Genomic DNA, 13,128 nt, shown 5'->3' with positions numbered 1-13,128 from the left:
AAGCAAGCAAACACCTCCCCCCCAAAATTCTAGCAACTATTTATTACAAAAGTTCTGAATCCCAAAGTAGTTAATAAGTATATACATAAATTAGACACTATAGAAACATATTTAAATTACAGCTCTAAAAGTTTAAATGTTCAAGTTAAACAGAATCCTTCATTATCTTTACATTGAGAAAATTATATTCAGGGATGCCTTACACTTGGGCACCCATTGCTATTTTATGATATTGAGATATTTGTATCATTTCATGGAAGACAAACTTCTTAGGATTTAATTTATTGTGTGATTAGCACCCATTATTATTTAACAAATATGGTAGAATAACATACAAATTTAACCATTTAAGAAAAATTCTGACTATCAGTACAGCATACATGAATGTCATTCTGCTCTATATCAAAAGGCAACCTTACCCAGAATGTGCAAGGCTGCATGAGATCGGGTTGTCAGAGCCCTTGATCCTGTTGGCAGAGCAAGTTCAGGACTTAGAATACTACATCTGGACTGCATGTCTGTTGCACAGGGAAGTCTGGCATCAGCAACCACTGCATTGTAACACCAGAGCTCTCGGGTACTTGGTCGAAACCTATCAAGAAAGATAATAATTACAGCACTTCAACACGTAGTTAACTTTGAAAATTTTCTAAATTATACTTGACTATAAAATAAGTAAGGAAGTCAGGATCGTGAGGGATGCACCCACCCACTGAGACAGTGGGACTGATCTATTGGGAGCTCACCAAGGTCAGCTGGACTGGAACTGAAAAAGCATGGGATAAAACCGGACTCTCTGAACATGGCAGACAATGAGGGCTGATGAGAAGCCAAGGACAATGGCACTGGGTTTTGATCCTACTTCATGTTCTGGCTTTGTAGGAGCCTAGCCAGTTTGGATGCTCACCTTCCTAGACCTAGATGGAGGGGGGAGGACCTTGGACTTTCCACAGTGCAGGGAACCCTGACTGCTCTTCAGACTGGAGAGGGAGGGGGAGAGGAGTAGGGAAGGGGGAGAGGAGTGGGAGGAGGAGGAGAGGAGTGGGAGGAGGGAGAGAGGAGTGGGAGGCTGGGAGGAGGCGGAAATTTATTTTCAATAAAAAATAAAAAATAAATAAGTAATACATTAATGTACACAGGAAAATGTTAAATTTCTGATTATTCATGAGAAGTGAGCTCCTAAGAAATTTGAGAGGGCGCAGACATGAAGCAGAGGCAAAGTGAAACTTAGCTAAGGAATCTGCATCCAAGGACTGTGTGGGAAATCCCAAGGCACAGAGTAGCGAGGGTCCAGACAGTGGAAAGAAATTCGGAACCCAACTTAAAGAGGAACACCTCTCAGCTTCACAATAACAACACAGGAGAAGACTGTCTCTTAAATCTCTTTTGGAACAATAAAAATGATGAAGAAACTAGCACAAAGTACTTGGGATTTATCTCTCTCATTCACTGCTACCATCAAATATAAAAAGAGGAAGGTACAACCAGTTATGTTACAAAGCAGAGCTATGTTTACACACCTGAAAACATAAACTAGTCCAAACAAATTTTTACTACCAGAACTGTTAAACGTAATTTTTTTAGTGAAAAAAAATCATTTTTTTTGTCTTGGGATCTTTTTTTAATTAATTAATTTATTTATTAAAGATTTCTGCCTCCTCCCCACCACCACGTCCCATTTCCCTCCCCCTCCCCCAATCAAGTCCCCCTCCCTCGTCAGCCCAAAGAGCAATCCAGGTTCCCTGCCCTGTGGGAAGTCCAAGGACCACCCACCTCCATCCAGGTCTAATAAGGTGAGCATCCAAACTGCCTAGGCTCCCACAAAGCCAGTACGTGCAGTAGGATCAAAAACCCATTGCCATTTCTTTAACATTCCAGTTTTGTGGCATACAGGCTTTTGTAGTAAGATCTAATGATTGTCTGAATTTCCTCTGTGTCTGTGGTTATGTCCCCCTTTTCATTTCTGATTTTATTAATTTGCAAATTCTCTCTCTGCCGTTTGATTAGTTTGGATAGGGGTTTATCAATCTTGTTGATTTTCTCCAGGAACCAGCTTTTTGTTTCATTGATTCTTTCAATTGTTTTCTGTGTTTCTATTTTGTTGATTTCAGCCCTTAGTTTGATTATTTCCAGTCTTCTACTCCTTCTAGGTGAGTCTGCTTCTTTTTTTTCTAGAGCTTTCAGGTGGGCTGTTAAGTCTCCAATGTGTGCTTTCTCTGTTTTCTTTAAGTGGGCACTTAGTGCTATGAACTTTCCTCTCAGGACTGCTTTCATAGTGTCCCATAGGTTTGAGTATGTTGTTTCTTTATTTTCATTGAATTCAAGGAAGACTTTAATTTCTTTCTTTATTTCTTCCTTAATCCAGGTATGGTTCAGTAGTTGACTGTTCAGTTTCCATGAGTTTGTAGGCTTTCTGGGGGTAGCATTGTTGTTGAATTCTAGCTTTAATCCATGGTGATCTGATAAGATACAGGTGGTTACAGATATTTTTTTGTAACTGTGGATGTTTGCTTTGTTACTGAGTATGTGGTCAATTTTCCAGAAGGTTCCATGAGCTGCAGAGAAAAAGGTATATTCTTTCCTATTTGGGTAGAATATTCTATAGATGTCTGTTAAGTCCATTTGATTCATTACCTCCAATAATTCTCTTATGTCTCTGTTAGGTTTCTGTCTAATTGACCTGTCCATTGGTGAGAGAAGAGTGTTAAAGTCTCCTATTATTAATGTGTGTGGTTTGATTGCTGCCTTGAGTTTTAGCAATGTTTCTTTTACGTACGTGGGTGCTTTTGTATTAGGGGCATAGATATTCAGGATTGAGACTTCATCCTGATGAATTGTTCCTGTTATGAGTAGAAAATGTCCCTCTCCATCTCTTCTGATTGATTTAAGTTTGAAGTCAACTTTGTTAGAAATTAGTATGACCACACCTGCTTGTTTCTTAGGTCCATTAACTTGGTACGCCTTATCCCAACCCTTTACTCTGAGTAGGTGTCTGTCTTTGTAGTTGAGGTGTGTACCAAAGTTAAACCAGGACCAGGTAAACAACCTAAATAGACCTGTGAGTCGTGAAGAATTAGAAGCTGTTATCAAAAACCTCCCTTCCAAAAAAAGTCCAGGACCAGATGGTTTCAATGCGGAATTCTACCAGAACTTCCAAGAAGACCTAATACCTATACTCCTAAATGTATTTCACAATATAGAAACAGAAGAGTCATTGCCAAATTCCTTCTATGAAGCTACAGTAACTCTGATACCAAAACCACACAAAGACTCAACCAAGAAAGAGAATTACAGGCCAATCTCACTCATGAACATCGACGCAAAAATCCTCAACAAAATACTGGCAAACTGAATCCAAGAACACATTAGAAAAATTATCCATTATGATCAAGTAGGCTTCATCCCAGAGATGCAGGACTGGTTTAACATACGCAAATCTATCAATGTAATCCATCATATAAATAAACTGAAAGAAAAAACCATATGATAGTTTCATTAGATGCTGAAAAAGCATTTGACAAAATTCAACATCCCTTTATGATAAAAGTCTTGGAGAGATTAGGGATACAAGGGCCATACCTAAATATAATTAAAGCTATTTACAGCAAGCCGAAAGCTAACATCAAATTAAATGGAGAGAAACTTAAAGCCATCCCATTAAAATCAGGAACACGCCAAGGATGTCCACTCTCCCCATACCTCTTCAATATAGTTCTTGAAGTCTTAGCAATAGCAATAAGACAACATAAGGGGATCAAGGGGATTCGAATTGGAAAGGAAGAAGTTAAACTTGCGTTATTTGCAGATGATATGATAGTGTACTTAAGCGACCCCAAAAACTCCACCAAAGAACTTCTACAGCTGATAAATACCTTTAGTAATGTGGCAGGATACAAGATCAACTCCAAAAAATCAGTTGCCCTCTTATACACAAAGGATATGGAAGCAGAGAGGGAAATAAGAGAATCATCACCTTTCACGATAGCCACAAAAAGCATAAAATATCTTGGGGTAACTCTAACCAAGGAAGTGAAAGATCTATTTGACAAGAACTTTAAGTCTTTGAAGAAAGAAATTGAAGAGGATACCAGAAAATGGAAGGATCTCCCTTGCTCTTGGATTGGGAGGATCAACATAGTAAAAATGGCAATTCTACCAAAGGCAATTTATAGATTCAATGCAATCCCCATCAAGGTCCCATCAAAATTCTTCACAGATCTTGAGAGGACAATAATCAACTTTATATGGAAAAACAAAAAACCCAGGATAGCGAAAACAATCTTACACAATAAAGGATCATCTGGAGGCATTACCATCCCTGACTTCAAACTCTATTACAGAGCTACAGTTATGAAAATAGCGTGGTACTGGCATAAAAACAGAGAAGTCGACCAATGGAATCATATAGAAGACCCGGATTTTAACCCACAAACCTATGAACACCTCATTTTCGATAAAGGAGCTAAAAGTGTACAATGGAAGAAAGAAAGCATCTTCAACAAATGGTGCTGGCACAACTGGATGTCAACCTGTAGAAGAATGAAAATAGACCCATATCTATCACCATGCACAAAACTCAAGTCCAAATGGATCAAAGACCTCAATATCAATCTGAACACACTCAACCTGATAGAAGAGAAAATGGGAAGTACCCTACAACATATGGGCACAGGAGATTGCTTCCTATGTATAACCCCAGCAGCACAGACATTAAGGGCAACATTGAATAAATGGGACCTCCTGAAACTGAGAAGCTTCTGTAAAGCAAAGGACACTGTCACTAAGACAAAAAGGCACCCTACTGACTGGGAGAAGATCTTCACCAACCCCGCAACAGACAAAGGTCTGATCTCCAAAATATATAAAGAACTCAAGAAACTAGACGTTAAAATGATAATTAACCCAATTAAAAAATGGGGCACTGAACTGAACAGAGAATTCTCAACAGAAGAAGTTCAAATGGCCAAAAGATACTTAAGGTCATGCTCAACCTCCTTAGCGATCAGAGAAATGCAAATCAAAACAACTTTGAGATATCATCTTACACCTGTCAGAATGGTTAAAATCAAAAACACCAAAGATAGCCTTTGCTGGAGAGGTTGTGGAGAAAGGGGTACCCTCATCCATTGCTGGTGGGACTGCAAACTTGTGCAACCACTTTGGAAATCAGTGTGGCGGTTTCTTAGAAAAATTGGGATCAACCTACCCCTGGACCCAGCAATACCACTCCTGGAAATATACCCAAGAGATTCCTTATCATGTGACAAAAGCATTTGTTCAACTATGTTCATAGCAGCATTATTTGTAATAGCCAGAACCTGGAAGCATCATAGGTGTCCTTCAATGGAAGAATGGATGAAGAAAGTGTGGAATATATACACATTAGAGTACTACTCTGCAGTAAAAAATAATGACTTCTCGAATTTTGCATGCAAATGGATGGAAATAGAAAATACTATCCTGAGTGAGGTAACCCAGACCCAAATAGAAGATCATGGGATGTACTCACTCATAATTGGTTTCTAGCTATGGATAGGGGGCCTCTGAGTCTATAATATGTGGTCCTAAAGAAGCTAAACAAGAGGGCAAACCCAAGGAAAAACATAGTTATCCTCCTGGCTATGGGAAGTAGACAAGAGTGCCGGGCAAAAAATTGGAATCTTGGGGGTAGGGTGGGATGGGAGTAAGGGGAGATGGAGAAAGAAAAGTGTGAAGGAGAGGATGAGGGGAACTGGGGGAAACGGGATGATTGGGGATATAGGAAGGTTGGATAGGGGAGCAGGGAAACTCATATCTTAGTTAAGGGAACCACCTAAGGGTTGGCAAGAGACTTGAACTTGGAGTGGCTACCAGGTGCCCAGGGCAATGTCCCCAGTTAGTTCCTTGGGCACCTGAGGATAGGGAACCTGAAATGATCCTATCCTATAGCCATACTGATGAATATCTTGCATATCACCATAGAACCTTCATCTAGCGATGGATGGAGATAGAGACCCACACTGGAGCACCGGACTGAGCTCCCAAGGTCCTAATGAGGAGCAGAAGGAGGGAGAACATGAACAAGGAAGTCAGGACCACGAGGGGTGCACCCACCCACTGAGACAGTCGGACCGATCTATGGGGAGCTCACCAAGGCCAGCTGGACTGTGACTGAAAAAGCATGGGATAAAACCGGACTCTCTGAACATGGCGGACAATGAGAGGTGACAAGAGGCCAAGGACAATGGCACGGGGTGTTGATCCTACTTCAGGTTCTGGCTTTGTGGGAGCCTAGACAGTTTGGATGTTCAACTTCCTAGATCTGGATGGAGGGGGGAGGACCTTGGACTTTCCACAGGGCAGGGAACCCTGACTGCTCCTGGGACTGGAGAGGGAGGAGAAGAGGAGTGGGGGGAAGGGGAAGAGGGGCGGGAGGAGGGGGAGGGAAATGGGAGGCGGGTAGGAGGCGGAAAATTTTTTTTTTCAATAAAAAAAAAAAAACCCATTGCCATTGTTCTTGAGTTCTCAGTAGTCCTCATTGTCCGCTATGTTCAGCGAGTACGGTTTTATCCCATGCTTTTTCAGACGGAGGCCAGCTGGCCTTGGTGATTTCCCGATAGAACATCCCCATTGTCTCAGTGTGTGGGTGCACCCCTCACGGTCCTGAGTTTCTTGCTCGTGCTCTTTCTCCTTCTGCTCCTGATTTGGACCTTGTGAGATCTTGAAACCAATTCTGTACCATCTTATTGATGCTGTATTTTATAAAGTCATATGCTTACCTCCAAAGCACATCATACACAGGATCAAGACACACACCGAATCCTTGCAGATCTTCTTGTTCAGAGTCATTAAAAGTTTTACAACTTCCATCCACTTTATTGATCAGAAGACACTTAAATGGTGGAGGTTCTGATATAGAAGCAGGTACCAAACCTTATAAAAACACATTTAAATATATTTTACTTTGCATTACCTTTATATATTCCCCCAAGCCCACAAGGGAAGCACTATTATCAATATTTTAACATGCAGAAGCTGATATATACCTAAATGGTTTAAGTGGAATCTTTTCTTTTTTTTTTCCCCTCTTTATCTTTTATCTTTATTATTTTTTTTTTTTTGGAATCTTTTCTTAAACGGTAGAATTAAGACAACACCTCTGACTATAAATCTACAATTACTGATAATAAGTATTATCCTCTAAACCTCTACTGTGTAATTACTTGTTGTGTCATGGGCATAGGTTTAAGTGTGATAATCATGATCACCCATAAAATTAATTTCAATAAATACAGAAAAAGAATTAATGTAGAAAACCACTCAGGACAATATAAGTTTGACCCCTTTATAACAAGGCTCATATTTCTGCTGTTGAGTAGCTTATCAATATGCTGCTTTTTAAATTTCCCAATTACCTCATTTTTCTATTACCAGAAATATAAAAAGGAACAGAAATATCTCATTATAAAGACAAGCTATTTACCTATTATGTGTTTGCTAGCAAAAATTTCTGATGTTGCAAGTACATGAGAATTTATAAGTGCTTCATCAATTCGTAAGAAAGTCTGGTCTCCACTTGCACCTATCCAAGTGGCCTTCCGTCCATATTTTGATCCAATATTAGGCATGGGAGCTGGCTTTGCATTCCAATATGGCACATCCAAAATGGGTCGTCCCAGTTGTCCTTTCTAAAAATTAAATAAATCATATCATGCAGATTGTTGAAGAAGTGGTATGCAGGTTCTCTAAAGTTAAAATAACTGTGTATAAAAGCAGCTTTATGAAATCTCATTTTTATAGACTTTCAATTTTTTTAATAAATAAATGTGAAATTTGGACTTAACATTTTCAAAGTAATAGAGTAATTTCTATTATTCCTAGATAATCTTTCACAATGCATAATGTATATGTTTGTGATAAGTTGAAGTATTTGCTATATAAGCAATGTTCTTAAAATGCTCTGTATTTACCTACATTTAAAGGAAAGGTATCTTATATATACAATGTCTAAAAAGTACTGTTACAAATGATTCACTTAAAACAATCACTTTGGCATTTGAAGGTAACAGTGTAAAAGAAAGTCATTCTAGCTCACACTGAGAGGATATTTTGCAATGAGATAAAAGCTTAAATAAAGGAACTGAGAGTAAATTTAGAAAACTGTTCCATATAATTCTTATATAAAGTTCTAGTTAGTCATTTTATTTATGTTTTAAACAATAGGAATATACAATAAGGTGTGTGTTTAAAACAAGATAGCTCAGTTCAAAAGTATAGCTGCCTGTAGGTAATTGGTTAGCTAAAGAAATGTATTTAAAAAGTAGGGAGTTTCTCACTACTAAGACAGTACCTGGAAAAACAAAAGTCCATTGACAGCAGACAATCAATCCATATGGCTCAGGAGCCATCTCTCACATAACTCTCCTTTCATAAACCCCTGAAGAGAAGAAATACTACCTCATGGTCCCAGAAATATTTAATGCAACCTCACCAATGAGAAGAAGCAACAAGCCATGGAGAGAAAGCCAACACCTTAGGAGTGAGGGAACTCAGACTGCTGCTAACACTCACTCAATTACCAGGTTCCTAGGAATACTTCTACTCCTTCAACATTACAGCCAGAAAACAACACACAGACTAACTATAGAAGCAACTAAGCCTCAATCCCTAGAGAAGAACCTAGCGAGGGACAAGATGAAGTTATACAATAAAAGAAGTAAGAAAACCTAGGGAAGGAGAAGAAGTTAGTTACACAATAAAGAAGTAAGTAGCCAAATAGCTCGTGTTTATCCTTGTTCAAATGTCTATTTTTTTACAAGAAAAAAAAAAGAGTATAAAAAAGGTGAACAATGGAAAAAGCACACAATATTCAAATATATTCAGCTCTGTGAAGAAAATAAAGTCACACGGAATATTAAAATAACCATGTATTCCCTTACCACCACCCAAAACATCTGAATAAAGTAAAAAATATAGATGCTTAAACAATTCCATAGGGATTGAAAAGTCAGCCATCCTTGAAGTCGAGTCTGCAACTAGAATTTCTTAGTCTAGAAAGCCATAACTGATTTCACATTTCCCACCAGAAGACACAAAACCAGCACACAAAGCAAGCAAATAAGTACATGACTTAAATCTTTAGCCACGTTAAGATTCTGTAGAAGTCATTACATGTAACCAGAGGAAGAAACCAAATACCCAGAGTTCTCTTCCACATGTCTAGCAAGTCTAAAGGTATGGGAGGCACAAAAGAGGAGGCCTAAAAGGAGAAACGAACAGAGAGGACACAGAAAATTTCTCCAAATAAAGCCAAACCTTTCATAGCAAACTGGCAATAGGTCAGAACTTGACAGTTCATAGTACCAACCACAGGTAGGGACTTGAAACTGAGCAGACCCTTCCTCAGCTATCAGATCAGTGCTGCTTAAAAGGATCAACAGCCCCTTCTGTTGTCAGCGTTCTGGAAAAAGCCGCTTTCGTACACAGCTTGTGAGAAAATAGACTGTTAACATGCACAGGCCTATCAGGGTTTTAACTTTTGACTCCGAATCCTCAGTTCTTAGAATTTATCTAAGTGACACACATCTAATAATATTATTAAGGAATTAAAATGTAAAGCACTTACGTGTATAAGCACAAAATACTGAAAAACTAGAGTATAGATACACCATGAGGTAAGAATACGCTGCATGACAGGTGTCTTTGAGGAATTCTACACTATGTCAATAGACAAGGCACAGACAGAGATATGCAAAATCCTAGACACAAGCAGATCCAAATCCACACAGATAAAACGAATATGACAAAATTGATCTTAATTCCGTAACACAGGCTTGCCTAGTGCATATTTACCTGCTTGCTCACCTCCATTTCATTCCCCATTTCAAAAACTTAGAGGAAGAAAAGAGAAGGGTGATATGATGTGCTTATAATCTCAAAAGTACATTATTTTCATAAAGACAAGTAAATCAGAAAGTTTTATAATTAATGTTCAAAGGTGATTACATAAGAGGGATAGATGAGGAAGAATAATATCTGTCCTTCCATAAGAAAATATTATAAAGCAAAACCATAGCCAGGTACAGTAGAGCATGTCTGTAATCCGATGATTATGGAGGTTGAGCCAGAAGGATTCAGATTCCAAGGCATTATTTCAGTAACACCGAAAAAGGATATATTTAAGAATGTATGTGCCAAAATATGCTCACAATAATGGAATGTTACTTTTTTTATGTCTTACTTTCTACACATACCATTAAAGCAACAAGCAACCATGGTCAGAATACACAATAAATGTCCTGAGATAATTTAAATTCCTGCCAAAGATTTTTTTTAATTATTACAAAGGCTATAAAAAAGGACAGATAAGACCTGCATGAACTGACAGTGAAATGGTTAATATTATCAATTTGACAGGATCTAGAATCAATTAGAAGACAAACCATGGGCACTTCTGTGAGCACAGTTTCTGCACTGGGTCAGTTGAGATGTGAAGACCCTTCCTATTTGGAGTAGGAACATTCCATGAGCTGACATTACACAGAAATGAAAAGTCAAAGTGAAAGCCAGGCATAGTGGCATGTGCCTTCACTCTCAGCACTCAGCAAGTAGAGGCTGAGACAAGTCAGTCTCTGTGAGCTGATGGCCAGCCTGGTCTACATAGAGAGCTCAGGCTAGTAAGGGCTTTACTGTAATATCCTATATCAAAATAAAGAAGAAAAAGATGAGGAAGAGGAAGGAGGAGGAGGAAAGAGAGCAAAAAAATAAGATGAAGGCTAACACTATATGACCATGGCCTCCTTTAACAGAAAAAACACACCCTTAATAGCAAAGCAGTAAATGGGTCAGGACCTGACAGCTCACAGCACCAAACTTCTGCCAAACCTGTCCCGTGGAAAATAGACTGCAAACCTCTTACGCTTTAATTATTCCTCAAAAAACAAGGTGGACGGCTTCTGAGGAACAATATTCAAAGTTGTCCTTTAACCTTTACATGTGTCCTGGCATGCACACCTCACATATACATGTCCCCGCACAGGCATACAAAGAACACAGGCACAATTAAAAAGACGTAAACTGTTTAGGTCAGAAGAGTCACCCACATCATACAGTATACACTTACTAATAGTCTTAGAAAGATTTTCTTGATATCTACCACATCAAACTATTAAAAAACCCTCACAGCATTCTCATTTTTTCCCCAAGTTTTGGCAGAGGCAAAGAGGGAAATAGACAAACAAAAACAGACAGAACAAAGAAAAGTAATTTTGCACTTGATCTTAGGCAAGGACAAGCAGCCATAAGAAAGTATAGTTTTAAAATTATTTAAAATCTAAGCTTTCAAAATATTCGAAAATAGAAACAGTTCTTCATGTTAAGTAAAATTATTGTGTTACAAATTAGATGAGAAATGTCCTTTCAAATGACGGATCAGCTCCACTGACTGGTTAAAAGCTTTTGATTTGCAATAAACATGTCCAATTCTAACACAGTTGCTAAATTCAATAAATTCTAATGCTGAACTAGAGATGAAAATTATGTGAAAGTATGTTATTCAGGCTTTTTATGTGTTGGATAGGCAAGAAATATGCATATGCAATTATCTTAATACGAAAATTTTACTGGAACCAGAAAAAAATAGCTAATGTAGCAAATTATAAGGCAATTGTATAATACAATATTATTAATGCTCGAAAGATTCCTTACAGAAAAACTTCCAAATGTGAAGACCTGTCCATCCATTAAAAGGACTGCCGTGTGGTTGCTGCCGGCAGTGACTTGTGTGCTAGGGCCTGGCAAGGCTTGAACAAGTGTGGGGCATCCCCTAGGTTTAAAAAAAAAATAAGTCAATTTCTTATAAGATTCAACTGAAATATAAAACAATGAATAAACAGTAAAATAAGGAATCGAAATTGTCAAGGCACTACTAGGAGCATTCAGTAATCATTTGTTTAGGTGTTATACACCTGCCTCCACCTGCCTCCATGCTAGATACCAGGTAAATGGACAATGACTTTAAGGAGATAAACAAAAAGATTCTTGAAATGTACTGCCCTAATCATGAACACATCATTAAAACTTTTCATATATTAATGCTGACTTAACAGGAGAAATCTGCTAAGACTATGCACTGGCTTAGCACCTAAGCATGTGGTTCCACAACAGAAATTCAATCAAGGAACTAGATAAAATAATTTTATAATCTCTGTTATAATTTTTAGCAAGATGATATAGTCTTGATGTCAGTGCAATAGTTAAGTACTCAGAACATGCACACTGAGCAGCCACTATGTAGCTACCAGTTCAGTATCTAGAGCTAGACAGCCCAGGATTGTCCTACTCCATTCATGATGAGAGACCAGGATAGATAAATTCATTCAGTGCTTCAGTTTTCTCCTTACAATATAGAGAATAGTAGGAAACTGTGTCTGTCCCATGTGATCCCTGGAAATAATCAAGAAGTGTCTGGATTCATGCCTGGCACATAGTAAACACATAATAAATGATGTTTTAGGAAAATGATAGCCTAGTATCCTTACCTACTTTTATAAACTATGTTATTAACCATTTTTAGTAACTGTCATCTGTAATTGGAAAAATATTACAGAAGAAAAACACAAAAAGAAAGCTTTTTTGAGAGCAAATTATACTTCAAAATTATGTAAAATTTTTCCACTAAAATTCGATAGAATACAACTGAAAATGACTTGGAAAAGAGCAAGACTGTCAAGTAGAAATAGAAGTTAGAGTAAGTAATAATAAAATTATAAACTAGGAACAATGAGGTATGAAAAGATGGTTATATCTGACAGTTATACATGATTTTAATTTTTCAGATATAATTTTAATTTTTCAGATATTCATCTGTGTCTTTTAACAGAAGAAATGTGCTGACCTTGTGAATTCCATGGCATGTGACATCTTAACAGGAATTCAATAAAGCAACTAGATGTAGTAACTGATTTTATAATCTTCAGTCTTGGGAAAGGAAACAACAGAGTAGATGGTAGAAGCATTCACTTCTATTTAGAAAAGCAATGAATCTGTGTAGCTTGTTACAGAGCAGGATGAAGAGGTTTTTGCTCTTCTGGATATGAAGAGGAACTGAAGAAAGAAATCTTGGGAAATGAGAGTGAGAATTCTTGAAAG

At 37.9% G+C, this 13,128-nt stretch overlaps 1 protein-coding gene across 13 annotated transcripts in view; it reads right to left on the bottom strand.

Annotated features, from left to right (window-relative positions):
• The window catches only part of Mycbp2 (MYC binding protein 2), a 237,284-nt gene that overhangs the window by 135,862 nt on the left and 88,294 nt on the right, over positions 1-13,128 (bottom strand). For all 13 annotated transcript variants that reach the window (XM_057786001.1, XM_057786003.1, XM_057786002.1 and 10 more), the window contains 4 exons: positions 11,686-11,803; positions 7,463-7,667; positions 6,759-6,912; positions 420-592 (listed from right to left, as the gene is read on the bottom strand). In XM_057786001.1, the coding sequence (XP_057641984.1) occupies positions 420-592; positions 6,759-6,912; positions 7,463-7,667; positions 11,686-11,803 (650 nt within the window). The remainder of the gene's footprint in view (positions 1-419; positions 593-6,758; positions 6,913-7,462; positions 7,668-11,685; positions 11,804-13,128) is intronic.

This window comes from Chionomys nivalis, chromosome 12, assembly GCF_950005125.1.
Source record: "Chionomys nivalis chromosome 12, mChiNiv1.1, whole genome shotgun sequence".
Classification (NCBI taxonomy): Eukaryota; Metazoa; Chordata; class Mammalia; order Rodentia; family Cricetidae; genus Chionomys; species Chionomys nivalis.
This window is presented reverse-complemented; position numbering and strand designations above follow the sequence as displayed.